We start from the raw sequence: 13,942 nt of genomic DNA, 5'->3' as shown, positions 1-13,942 counted from the left end.
AGAATCTCTGCCTTTGTAATCTCATCTTAATGTATACATTAATATTTTGTTCTACAGTCAACTTCACTGTGGTCATTTTCTTCATCCTTACCTTTCTTACTACGCTCCAGCACCTTGTTGAAACTCAATACTAAATAATACAAACATAAATTACATTAACTCTTCAGAGGGCATGAATCTCCAAAGGCTAAATATGAAATTTATACTCTGCATTTAGAACTACATTCTCAGCTATGCATGGCAGTACATGCCTGTAATACCAGCTCGATGAATGAATGTCATCAGATTGAAGCCCATTGGGCTATATAGTGAGACACTGTCTTCAATGACACTTTATTACTTCATTTATTTATTTGCCAGTCCTGGAGCTTGAACTCAAGGCCTGGACACTGTCCTTGGGCTTTCTCAAGGCTAGAGAGCTCTACCACTTGAGCCACTGAACCACTTCCAGCTTTTTCTGTGTATGTTGTACCAGGGAATCAAACCTAGGGCTTGATGCATGCTAGGCAAGCACTGTACCACTAGACCACACTCCTGGTCCTGAGACACTGTCTTTAAAAAGAAAAATAACACTGGGTACCCAAGGTTATGGATATGATCTTGGAGATATAAACATAACTACATAGACATAAAAATCCATGACGGGCTATATGCTCTATAGACATGTTTTATTACATATAGTAATTTGTATCTATGACATACAAACTCTCAACTTAATTTTAATTATGTTCTATAATCTATGTGCCAGTGATTGTATATGGAGATTCCCTTCTTGAATACTTATTTGTTAAACATGACATTTGAAATATGATGTAAAAAATCAATGTTAGGGTGGGGGGTGTGGGGGGGGAGGGAAATGGGTACCAAGACATGTGAAAGGGTATCAATGTATGTGAATTAATGCACCTTCTATCTAGCAAATATCATGTAACCCTTTTACTAATTACAATAAAAAATGCAAAAAAAAATAAAATAAAAACAAAACCAAAAAAAATCAATGTTAATAGATTCTTTAATAAAAAAAAACACAATCACATTAAGTAAACACACTGTGAGGACAAATTTTATATGACTTAGAAGTTTGTAAAGAGAAACTGAAGAGCATCCAGGAACAAAAACATACATGGCAGCTACTGGAGTCCAAGGTTTTAGAAAAAAAGAAAAACCACTTACACTGAGTCTCTTCCAAACTATTATACCCTGACCATTATTTTGAGACATGCTTACTTAAAACCTACCTAAGCACACACCTAAGCACACACAGAAATATGGAAGGTACATCCACACATCACCTAATAGTTGTAAGTACAGTAGAGGAATGTCCTCCCTTACTTTACACAAGCCACCAAACCTTCCTGAGCTCATTTTCCTCCTCTGTAAAAATATAGCCAGCACAAATATCTCCTCTCAGAACTGTAAAAATGGGAAATGTAATTAAGTACTTAGTCCTAACTCTCCTGATAGCAAAAGCTCACAAATGACTAGCCATCAGTTTTGGTTGCCCACTGTTGAATCTTGTGCTCCATGCCTTCTTCCTCTCTAAAGGACCCATTCTTAAAGCATCTTCTCCATGCTTGTAGAGAACAGTCTGCTCTATTGTATCCTCTCTTGATTTCCCTATTCCTTGAACTCTTAATCACCTACCTTAGCCAACCTTTACTATTGTTGTTTGTTTTGTTCATATCATTCAGCACTCCCTGGCACAATCCAACATTTTCAGAAGTCAGCCACTCTATTCCAAAACTCAAAAGACAATTTTTATAAGGAGACGATGAGTGGATGTGAGAATACCTAAGAGATTTTGTTGACATTAATTTCATCATTTGTATAGTTTGCTATAAGCCTATTAAAGTATCATTAGTATTTTCACTTTCCTGCAGTTGAAACTGCCATACTGAAGACTTTGTCCAAATAATCTAGCTAGTGATAGCTCCAAACCAATAGAGAATGGCTGGGGCCCACATTCCCACATAATGGTGCTCAAAGCTGTGCATTCAAATAGCTTTCTAAGGATGTTTCAGAAGGCAAAAGATCATTCATTCAGCTAGAGATGGGATAGTGTCAATTCAATTTAAACAAATTTTATATTAAAAAAAAGTTTCACATCAGAAATAGGACATTTAAAACTGAATTCTTTTGCAATTAACGTGCATTCTTAATCTAACATTACTACTCTTTTGAATTACGAAGTAAAGGATGTCAACTTCTTGAAAAGCTTTTAAGGTATGTTGTCAAACAGTATCCCAAGAGGGTCATTCTAATTTATTCAGCAAATCAATAAAGCATATTTGAGTCAAAACCACAAAGGCAAGTAATACTGTGTTGTTACCTTGCTCCAAAGTTACAGGTGTAAGTAAAAGGATGCCTCTGTGCTTGTTGCTGAGAAGTAACAAGATTGAACATATTTATATATGGTTTATTTTCTCTTTCTCTAAATTATCTATTACAGAGGTATATCTGGCATATAAGAGAGTTCTGATCAGAGTCAGTGATGTGGATCTTCCGTTGGATTTCTGCTTATAGGGAAAAATTAACTAGAAATAGAAATGTAAATAGAAAATAGAGGCACACTTTTTACCTCCATAGTGTACGAGAACATATTCTACTCCATGATATATAGCTATTAAGTATAGCAGGTAACAATGGGAAGAAAAAGAGGAAAATGAAATTTTTAGGGAAAAGGTAGAGAATTTAGAAGAGGCAGAAAAGGAAATTGTGAGGTAGAGATGGAATTTGTTGGTGTAAACCTGAATGAAGACTTGGAGCCAGTTCTTTCCAGAATACTAAGTAATACTTAACTATTACTCTTAACCTCAGATGATCTTCCATCTGAAAGCTGTCTTTGGGTCAGACAGGGAAAGAGGCAATGAGGATAAAGGAGAAAGGCGGGCTACAGCAGTCTCACTGTAAGGGTAATAATAGGGGAGTATGAAGATCCTTTTAACTTTCATATAGGAACTATAAAAAGGTTTATCTTGGAGCTCAGCAAAATGTCAGAAAATACCATAGAAGTGTGATTTCATAGGCAGAAGAATGTAGCAGACACTACTTGGCTGCCCCCACTCAGCCACCTTTCTCCAAAATCCACCCCCAACTGCTGCCTTGCAAACAAAAGCTGACTTCTGCCCCAGTATTACTCCATTTACTCCTTGAGTCACAGGGAAATCTCGGTTAGACTAAAGGAATCACTGGATCCTTTGCCTTCCTCTTCCTAAGTATTTTCAGAGTATGCAGCCCTCCCTAATTCTTATTGAAGAAAAACCAGTGGTGATTTTCAGCTTTGCCAAAACTTATCAGAAAAGTTAGTCATCTTGGGATCACAAGGGTGCTAAGTGAGGAAAAGCTTCCCTCCTTACTAGAACAGAACAGAAACAAGGAGAAGCTAGGTGTTTGCTGACATCACAACTACCAAAGCCACAGGAGCCACAGGCTCGGAGCCACAGGTTTACAGGAGATAAAACCTTTTCCTAATGTAATTAGATTTAAGGGGGAAGAAAGGTTTGCCATATGGCTGTTGTTGATTTCCTTAGTTGGGACATCCTAAATGGCTTTTAATGATGAATCTTACCAGATCCCGATCTTCATTATTTATCATAGAGCTACAAAATAAAGCAAACTTCAAAACTGTCACCACCGCTTTAACAGCTTGAACTACCCTTATGCTGTTTTTTGCCTGATGTTATTCAAATGTATCCAGAAGTAAAACACTTGTGTTAAAAAGTTTCGGCACATCCAGAAATCTTAAAAACGGGAATAATCATCACTTTTATGAGTTTCTCTACTAAGGAAACAAAACGTTCAAATATTTGGTTGTGGTATGTCATAATAGAGAATGCCTAAGGGGAGTGATGATGTTATTTTTGGGAAAAAAAAGAAAAGTTCAATGGTTTATTAAACAAATGTTTATTAAGTCTTCTTATATAACACTGGTACACATGAAATTAGAGACGAATGTAGCAAAGAAGTAAAACTAACACCTCTCCCCACAATGAATACATCAGAACATACTGGAAATGGGAATCATTTTTAATACTAAACTTGTTACAATGTATAAATGTAAATTTAGAATATATGCTATGCTACATTTTAAACAAAAAAAACAAAGTACTGGAAACAAATAAATATCACTATGTTTAAAACTTTAGGGGCAAGGAAAGGAGGGAAAACAAGATGATTGGGAGGGGGTGGGGAGGGAAACAGGGACAAAAACATGGGAAGGGGTATTAGTGTACGAGAAGTAATGCACTTGATGAGTGTCATGAGTGTAACTGTTACCCCTCTATATATTATTCCTACAATAGAAAAAAAAAAAAACTTTAGGGGCAGGAAATGTGGGCTAGGGGTAGACCACTTGCCTAGCATGCATGGAGCCCTGGATCAATTCTTCAGTACCCCATAAACAGAAATGGACAGAAGTGAAGCTGTGGCCCAAGTGGTAGAGCTCTAGTTTTGAGCACAGCCAGGCTCAGGGACCTAGGCCCTGAGTTCAAGACCCAGGACCAAAAAAAAAAAAAAAAAACAAACCCATAAGCTGGGTGGTACTAAAATTTCTGTAGAGACTTTGTAAAGAATTTTGCCTTAAAAAACAACCCTGCCAGGGGCTGGGAGTTTGGCCTAGTGGTAGAGTGTTTGCCAAGCATGCACAAAGACCCAGGTTCGATTCCTCAGTACCACATAAATAGAAAAAAAAAAGGCAAAAGTGGTGCTGAGGCTCAAGTGGTAGAGCTCTAGCCTTGAGAAAGTCCAAGGACAGTGCTCACACTCTGAGCTCAAGCCCAGGACTGGGGGAAAAAAACAAAAACAAAACAACAACAAAAAAACACCTTGCCAGGCACTAGTGGCTCATGCCTATAATCTCAGGAAGCTGAGATCTGAGGATCATGGCTCCAAGCTAGCCCAGGCTACAAAGCCCATGAGACTTTTATCTAGCTGAAAGTGAAGCTGTGGCTCAAGTGGTAGAGCACTAGTCTTAAGCACAAAGGCTCAGGGACAGCACCTAGGCCCTTCTAAAGTATCAGGACCAGGACATGTATACGTACACGTACACACACAGTTTAAAATAATTTGCAAATTAAAATTTAGTTTATGGGCCGGGAGTTTGGCCTAGTGGTTAGAGTGCTTGCCTAGCATGCATGAAGACTCGGGTTCGATTCCTCGGTACCACATACATAGAAAAAAGCCGGAAGTGGTGCTGAGGCTCAAGTGGTAGAGCTCTAGCCTTGAGAAAGTCCAAGGACAATGCTCAGGCCCTGAGCTCAAGCCCAGGACTGGCAAAAAAAAAAAAAAAAATTGTTTATTCATAGATATTGGCAAAACAAAAACTATTTATTAATGTATTCAAGCATTTCTTAATATGGAAAAAAAAAAAGGTCAAGGACAGCTCACCGAGTTCAAGCTCCAGGACCAGAACCAAAACAACAACCAAAAATAAAATAAAAATAAAAATCCCCCCCCCCGGCAAAAAAAAAAGAACATACTATGTACTGGTTCCAATTCAACAGAGAAGAGCAGCAATAAACAACCTAGACAAGATCTTTCCTTCACCAACACAACTAGAGCAAAGGACCACAAAAATTCTCAGTAAAAGGCCACAGAGAATATTTATGCACATAAACCACAAAGTCTGTCACAGCAACTTAGCTGTGACAGCTATAGATAGTAAGTTAAGTATAGCTATGGCCTACTAAAACTTTACTGTGGAGAGAGGAATTCAATTTTCATATGATTTTCATAAAATAATACTCTTTAACGATTTGTTTCAGTCCATTAAAAATACAAACACTATCCTTAGCTTGTAAGACACAGAAAACCAAGTCTAACAGGTAAGCTTTGGTGCATGGCCTACAGTTTGCCAAATCTTGGCACATTAAGAGTAACTGGATAATTACATGGTTTATTGCTATTAAATAGTGTTCAAAGAGAAAACATAGGAGGCTATATGGGGTTTAATGTGGAGACACGGTCTGGACTGAAGAAAGCCTCTTTCCCACAGAAATGATTTTTAGGCTGCAAATTAAAGCAAACAAGTCAAAGGCTTGTGAGAAAAAGCAAAGAGCCTTCTAAACAGCTGAACAGTATGTGTACAAACTCTGAAAAGAGTAGGGAAGAGCCTGGAAAAAGGATTTTGCAGGTAAATGAGGACCAGTACAGACCAGGCTAAGAGATTTCTGGTCTCTGTCCCAAAAGTAATTGGAAACAACTGAGCAGCATTAAACAGAAGAACACAATCAATCAGCTTCCATGTTTCCAAAATAGAGTATGTGAAAGATGAGAAGGAAGCATGAATGGATACAGTGAGATAGATCTCTAGATGAAAGAAGCTTGGTCTAGGGTACTGATAAGTCACTTTGAGGAAAAAGGCAAGATGTGCTGACTAACTGGGAAAAGTAGAAGACAGGTTCCTTCCATGACTCACGTTTCCACAACCAAGACAGTGATACCATTCAATGAACCAGACATACTGAAAGACATGGAGGGGACTGACACATTTGGAGTTCAGTGTAAGTTTTAGACATGCTGTGTTGAGCTGCCTATACACTATTCTAGGGTCAGCCAGGACAAGGTTTGGTTCAATTCAATGATCCAGTTTGGCAATTGTCGGCACACAAACCATAACTGACACCACTGGAGGAAATGAAGTTCCCTAGAGAAGGACGAAGGAATTGTGGTTCTCAGTCTTTGTGGCTTGAGAATCACCAGTGAACTTTAAAAAATTCAGATGCTCAGGCAGCAGCTTTGGATCAATTAAATCAGAATCTCTGAAAGTGAAACCCAGGCACTGGTGTTTTGTAAAGTTCTCTGTGTGATTCTAATTTGTAGCCAAGTTGAAGAAAAGAATTAAGAGAGTAAGAACACACAAGAAGAGGCTAAATAGTTTCTAGATCCAGCTACCTCATAATTTCCCTTTGGCCTCAACCACTTTGTATTTCTAAATGCTAGTTGGAGCAGCAGAAAAGTAAATGGAAGTACTGGTTTATTTCTAATACAGCTAATATATACTGAAATTTCCAAATTCAATCCATGCTTACAAAATTGACCTATTTCATTCATTTTTGATAATTCTGGATGGTAGGATAGCACAGAAAAATAGTTACCAACAAATTAATGGTAGCCAGACAAACTTTCATAATTACCATCCCAGTTGTTAATGTATCAAATAGAATTTCTGAAGCCTTCTAACTGGGCAACTTTGCTTTATTACAGGATGATGCTACTCCCCAGCTACTAACTACAGGTGGTTCAAAACAGTGGCATGAAATTTAACTTGGAAGGCTGAAAGAGTGGCTCAAGTGTTAAAACTAGGAAACTCAAGCCTTGAGGAGTTCAAACCCCAGTCCCATCTACCATAAATGACTAATTTTAAGATGAGCTCCTTTAACTCAAAACTGACCTTTTCTAAAGACTAAAAGAAAGGGAGAGCCAGGCACTGGTCACCTATAATCCTAGTGAGGATCATGGTTCAAACCTAGCCCGGGCAGGAAAGTCTGTGAGACTCTTATTTCCAAGTAACCACCAAAGAGCTAGAAGTGGATGTGTGGCTCAAGTGATGGAGCACTAGCCCGTGGGGGAGGGGGGGGAACTCAAGGACAACACCCAGGCCATGAGTTTAAGCCCCAAGAATGGCACAACAAATGAAAAGAATATAAGGATTTATGGGTTGGAGATGTGGTTCTCGCCTACCATAGCACAAGATGGGACTGGAGACTGGGAACAATGCAAATTAAGGTTTAGGAACTATGTATATGAACACACAAAACAAAACTAGCACAAAATTCAGACTCACTAGTCCTGAGGTGAAGTTAACTCTGTGATTTCAGGTTTCCTAACCTCAAATCTCAATTTCTTCAACAGTAAAATGCAAGTAAAATCAACTCAAATACTGGTAATATTAAAACATTAAAATGACTATAAAAAATTCCTCTAGCTGGATGCCAATGGCTCACACTTGCAATCCCTGCTACCGTAACCCAGGAAGCTGAAATATGAGAATCATAATTCACAGTCTAGAAAGTCTAGAAATTCTTATCTCTAACTATCAAAAAAGCTAAACTTGGAGCTGTGGCTCAAATTGTAGAGTACAGTGCTAGCCTTGGACAAAAAAGCTCAAGGATAGTACTAAGGCCATGAGTTCAAGCCCCAAGACAAGCACCAAAAAAAAGGGGGGGAGGGAATCCTATACAAAAGTATTACCACTTCTACATTATTTCCCAACTATTTTAACATTTACTTTTATATCTAGTTTTTGAGGAATGAATCCTCTATAATAGCTGCTCAATATTTACAAAGAGAAAAAAAATACCATGACTTATTTGCTCCTTACAGTAAGTTTTCTTTATAGGTCCTATTGCAATGGAACAACTTAAGTCTCTATTGGTACTTCTCACTATGTTCTTCAAATTTCATTTGTGCCATTTTGTTAAAACTCCACAAATTCGCCTGGGCATGGTAGCTTATACCGTAACCCTAGCTACTGAGGAGGCTGAAATCTGAGGATCAAGGTTCAAAGCCAGCCCAGGCACAAAAGGACCTGAGACTCTCATCTCCAATTAACTTCTAGAAAACAGGAAATGGGGCTTGATTCAAGGGTAGGGCAGTAGCCTTGAGCTGAAGAGCTCAGGGACAGCACCCAGGCCAAGTTCAAGCCCCATGACCCTCCCCCACCAAGCCAAAAAAAAAATACTCCACAAGTTCTGTTACGACATGGCACAGTTTAACATACACAAATACTACCCAGTATTTTGTCTCATCACTGCCAAAACAAGATAGGAGAGCTAGAAAAAGGTAGTTAAATATATACAGCCCTCATTTTGAAGACAATATGTAAAAGTCGGACAAAGGGCAATTTGTTCAACCTGAAAGATTCTCTATTCCCTCTCTCAATGTCTAAGGCTAGAACTAAAGGACATAGGACTTCAGGGCACTTACAAAAATTTCCCAGCATCCAAAGCACTGCTGTGAGAAATAATGATCTAGCCATTAACAAGAAAGACTTGGAGCAATTTGCTAAGTAATCTTTCAAAAGCCTCCTTCACTTAGACTGGTTTGTCAATGGGAAAGAACATTTAATAAATCTGAAGATTTACAAGTGAACTTTGAAGTTTAACATTATAAGAATAGAAATTATGTCAGGTTGTAACAGAAGAAACGAATTATGGAGAGATGAGGATAAATTTTAAGAGTCTTAGAAAGAATTAGTGCTGTAAAAAGAAACTCAGACTGTCTTACTTTTATGTGCCTTCCCTTCAAAAAGACTTTCAGGCAAAGGCCATCATGTAGTGACTTGTGAGCAATCATTAAGCAATACAGAATGTTAACAATATGTAATGCTGATCACTAATTTTTAAAAAAAGGACATGAAAAACCAGACTTCTGTAAGAACCTTGACTCAATTATAAGATTCTTAGATTTTCATATCTGATATAGTACAACTATTTTGTCAATAATCTGCCTTCAGTGATGAAATACCAGTATACACTGTGACACACGACACTTTTTAAATTTAAAATTCTGAAGCGGAGTAAGTATTTTGATGGCAAATTATGATACTGAGACACTGTCAAAAACATACCAGGACAGATTACAAAAGGCAAAAATCTGAAGACCAGTAAAGTCTACTACATGACAAGAGACTATGCAGGAAAATAAATTGTATTTCAACAGTGGATCCTTACTACAAAAAGAAAATGTATTTTATTTACATTGATAAAATCTGCCAGGGCTTAGAAGCTGCTGATGGTACTGCTAAAAAAAAAAAAAAAAAAAAACTAAGCTGGACTACAGATTACTTCAAAACAAGTTTGTTTTGATGTGTTATTCCTGATATCATTTGAGTTTGCAGACAAGCTCTTTTAAGATGTTACAGCCACTGTTCCATCAAAAATATACACACTGAGAAAGCTATCGAAGGAGAAAAACTGTTTGAAGCTGGTGGAATCACTGATAGAACAGGAATTAATGTAAGAAAGGCAGGTGAATTTTAACATACAGTTCAGGTTTGAGTTCAGAAGAAGGGAGTTTAGTGGAATTAATCAACCAGACCATAGAAGTGAAACAGAGGTCAGGAATGGAGTCATATGCAATATCACTTGCAGCCAGATGTTAGCAAATCTAAGCGTATATAATCTTCCCAATGACTGATGCTGAACAACTATTATGTACAAGGTAAGATGAAGCACTGCAACAAAGACAAAGATAGAAAAAGCAAAAGCTGTTCATTTACTGTAGAAACTTAAAATTCAGTAGCAATACATCAAAAGTCCCTAAGAGAGGCTTGGTGATATGGAATTACATCTGGACAAGATTAAAAATTGGATCCTTATTTTGCTTGAACACACACACACATAGTTAGTATTCTAATTTCTAATGCTTTTGACAGATTAACACTTTATAAATGACAAATGCCACCAAAAATCTCAAATTAAAAAAAAAAAGCTTATTTGGCACAAAATCTGGCTCTTCAATGTTCCCCTGAACATTGCAAGCCCCTAAAGCTTGCCTCAATGGCAAGTGACAGCTACTGATTGGTTACAGCAATTCATAAGGGGAATACACACACACACATACACTCATATATATATATATATATATATCCATCCTTTGGGTGCATGACATGCATTTTGTCTGCAGAACAGGGCATGAAGGAAACTGGCTGTTGAGAAGGGGTGGGGGAAGCAAAGAATGTGACAGTGTTCTGAAATGCATGATGTGGGGTGAGACAAATGCAAGACTTGCTACCTATTTAAAGCAAAGTTCTGATGCAGAATCTATTCCTCCTGAATTAAATTTTTCATGACTGAACAAACCATCCATAAACTATCAATACTTTTCTATCTCCCAGGCATTTCACCACCACCAATAAACAATGCAAAGTAACCCAATTCTGAAAATAAAGGCAATGCAATAAACACCTCATTTTGATGGAAACCAAGTAAATATTAATATCCAACTAGATGCTCCCCTCCTCAAAATATCCTAACCAGCCAAATGGGATATGTAAGTCTACATCTTTATATGTTGACATGCAAACCCTGATCTAGCCTTCCTGAACACCAAGTGACAGTTCTTTGCCACTCCAACCTAATAGGAAGGTTTTGCTAACTAAACCAATCAGCTTCAGAACTGGACAAACAGAATGGATACCCAGTAATGCATAAATGTCCTCCGCTCATTCACAATTCTAGTCATTTTCTCTGTAATAGATCTCAGACTTTTGGAACAAGTATGCAGGGTTATTTAAAACTGAGTTATATATAGTCATTTAGCAGTAGCAAAACACTTCTGGTATTATCACAGATGCTAGATCTCTGGAGGATTCCCCCCCCCAAAAAAAAAAACTAGCGTTTTTCTCCACCAAGAACCGACTACCTTTTATTTCCACAAAAAAGAAGAGTGTTTCTCCCTACCACCCAAAACAAACAAATCAGGCCACTGTTAAATACTACTGCTAACGAAACTGAGGAGATCACATCTCAGGCGTTGTCAGAACCTATTCTTCATACTCCACCGCCAGACAGTTAGATGCAGTATTCCTGACTGCATTTTATCGTATTTGTAAATATACTCACTAATCCACTAAATTAGGTAATTGACAAACAGGTCCTCTCAGCTATTAGTGATCGGCTGTCAAGTTGTATTACATCTGATCCTCATGCAGTAGTCTTAAAACATTTCCACCCTAGGTTAAGGGCTCGGCTCGCGCAAGAAGAGGAGGTTAGGAACATTTGGATGGGGGCAGGGTGGAAGAAATCTGCATCCCAGCCCTCCGCGACAACATTCAGCCAGTGCCCACAGAAAAACTAAATTCGGCACCTCTTCCTCCTGTTACACTGGCAACAAAGAAGGAGTTTCCGCAAGGCTCCCGTCACCCACCGGGTGCCCAATCTCCTTCGCAGCCCAGTGTGGGCGCTCCCGCAGGGGCCTCGGGGCGCGCAGAGGCCGCGGTGCCCGGGGTCAAGGCACCGAGGGGGAGGGGGGAGGGCACGCGAAGCGAGCGGGTGGGATCCGAGAAACGGGCCGTGGAAGGGCTCTGGGACTCGCTCCAGCACTTGAACTCGGGCCTGGGGGAGGGTAGGAGGGGGGATAGGAAACCGAGGGGGGGGCAGAGGAAAGGGTGGGCACAGCTGATGGAGTAGAAACTGGGAATCAGGTGGGACAGAGGGGAAGAGCCCCAGCTGGGAGTACAGCTTCTGGGAACATACAACATAGTCGGCGGGGGTGGAAGGGGGGGGAAAGACTCCACTGAGGTGGCCAGAGAGGAGCCAGGCCCCGGAAGACGAGAGGAGCGGATGCCAACCTGGGGACGCCGAGCCAGCCTCGGTACCCCAGGCGGGCGGGACCAGGCGCTCAGGTGTGACCGCGGCCCCCCCTCACCCTGGCCCGCGTCCGGAAGGGCCCCGGAGCGCACCCTGGGCGCACGGGGGGCCGCGCGGGGACGCCTGCGGACAGAGAGCCAGCGCCGGGGCACCCGCGGGACGCACGGGAAGGCGAGGCGCATGGAGAGGGTGGTTTTTTTGGTGGGGGTGCGTGGTGGGCTGGCGAGGAGCAGCGGGCGCCGGCCCGGCGGCGCGGCGCGCGGGGGAGGCATCCGGGCGGGCGGCCCGGAGGCGGGAGCCCCTCACCTGCGCGGCGGAGGCGGAGCTGCAGCAGCCCATGGCGGGGCCGGGGGAGCCCGGAGGCGGCGCCGGGCGCGCAGCTACGCCCCGGAGCCCTTCGGCATGCGAGCCGGTGGGCGCCCCGGGGAGGGCGCGGCCTGGCCCCGGACGACTCGGTGGCGACGGTGGCAACAGCGGCGACGGCGGCGATGAACAGCACTCAGGAGACTGCACGGCTCGGGGCGGGCGCCCGCCACATCCCCCAGCAGCGGCGGCGGCTGCGCGGCTCCCGCTCGGCTCCCGCTGCTGCAGCTGCTTCCCAGCGGAAAGGGGCGGGCGGCGGCGACGGCGCCTCCCCTCGTCCCCCGCCTCCCACCACCCGCGCCCAGTCCCGCTCCCGCTCCCTCTCCCTCTCCCGGGCCGCCCGCCGCCGCCTCCTCCTCCGCGCGGCGCGCGTCTCCCATCAGACTCCCCGCCCCCAGTGCTGCGCCGCGCGAACGGCAGGGCGGCGGCAACCAGAACGAGGCCGGGCCCTAGGGCGCGCGTCGGAGCCTGCGCGGTGCCGGGCCCATTTTGTGGTGGCACCGAGGCAGACAGACTTGCCAGCCAGCCTTGCCTGTCTGCGCCCGTCTGCCCGCTGGCTTCTGCCTCGGGGCGCGGGAGGGCGTCTGGGGCTGCGGCGCCCCAGCCGCGGGCGGGCTCGCCGTCGAAATGGAGCCGGGTTGCTTCCGGACCCGAGAGAGGCATTGAGCAGCCACCAGGGGTTTTCCTCCCTCTCCGGTTCCTTGATGGTTTCTCAGTGCTCATCGCCTGTATTGATTTCTTTTTAATTTTTTTTTATCCCGAAGGGTACGTATGTAACAAGCCTTCCAAAAAAAAAAAAAAAGAATAGATGATGGAAGATGGGAGGGGGGGAAGAATATATCTGCTGCCACTGTCCCATTTTGCTGATGTAGAAACTAAGCCTTCAAGGGCATCTTAGCAAAGCGCACCCAGCTTGAAATTGTAATAAAAGGCCAGAAATGGGCAAAAGGGGGAAAAGAAAAAAAAACACTTTCGGATTTCAAGCCAAAGACATTTATGTAGGCTAGGTAACCCCCCCCCCAAAGAAAGGTAAGTGGGCATCAGTTCATATTTGAAATACTTACGAAGAAGATACTACGTTTCAGTAACTTAGAGGCACTGGAAATAGAGTTGAATGTTCTCTTACAGATCCTTGATGTTGAATTAGTACACTCTGGAGGTAGCAACAAGTTGGGCTAGACCTTAAAAAAAAAATTCCATCCCCAAGACTACTGGGTAGAACATTTAAAAGATGACAGGAAAAATAAAAGAACTACAGCTCACAGTTA

General features: G+C 42.1%; 1 protein-coding gene across 4 annotated transcripts in view; it reads right to left on the bottom strand.

Moving 5' to 3' along the window:
• Positions 1-12,906, bottom strand: part of Slc44a1 (solute carrier family 44 member 1) — a 170,337-nt gene extending 157,431 nt beyond the window's left edge. For 2 of the 4 annotated variants that reach the window (XM_090330369.1, XM_090330368.1), the window contains exon 1: positions 12,618-12,903. In XM_090330369.1, the coding sequence (XP_090186495.1) occupies positions 12,618-12,650 (33 nt within the window). In that variant the 5' untranslated portion in view covers positions 12,651-12,903. Of the gene's footprint in view, positions 1-12,617 lie in introns of all 4 variants that reach the window. The other 2 variants (XM_090330367.1, XM_090330366.1) reach the window with 2 other exon arrangements.
• Between the last annotated feature and the right edge of the window lie 1,036 nt (positions 12,907-13,942).

This window comes from Megascapheus bottae, chromosome 3, assembly GCF_031878675.1.
Source record: "Megascapheus bottae isolate mThoBot1 chromosome 3, mThoBot2.hap1, whole genome shotgun sequence".
In the NCBI taxonomy this organism is placed as follows: Eukaryota; Metazoa; Chordata; class Mammalia; order Rodentia; family Geomyidae; genus Megascapheus; species Megascapheus bottae.
The sequence above is the reverse complement of the archived record's forward strand: the minus strand, read 5'-3'. Positions and strand labels throughout refer to the sequence as shown.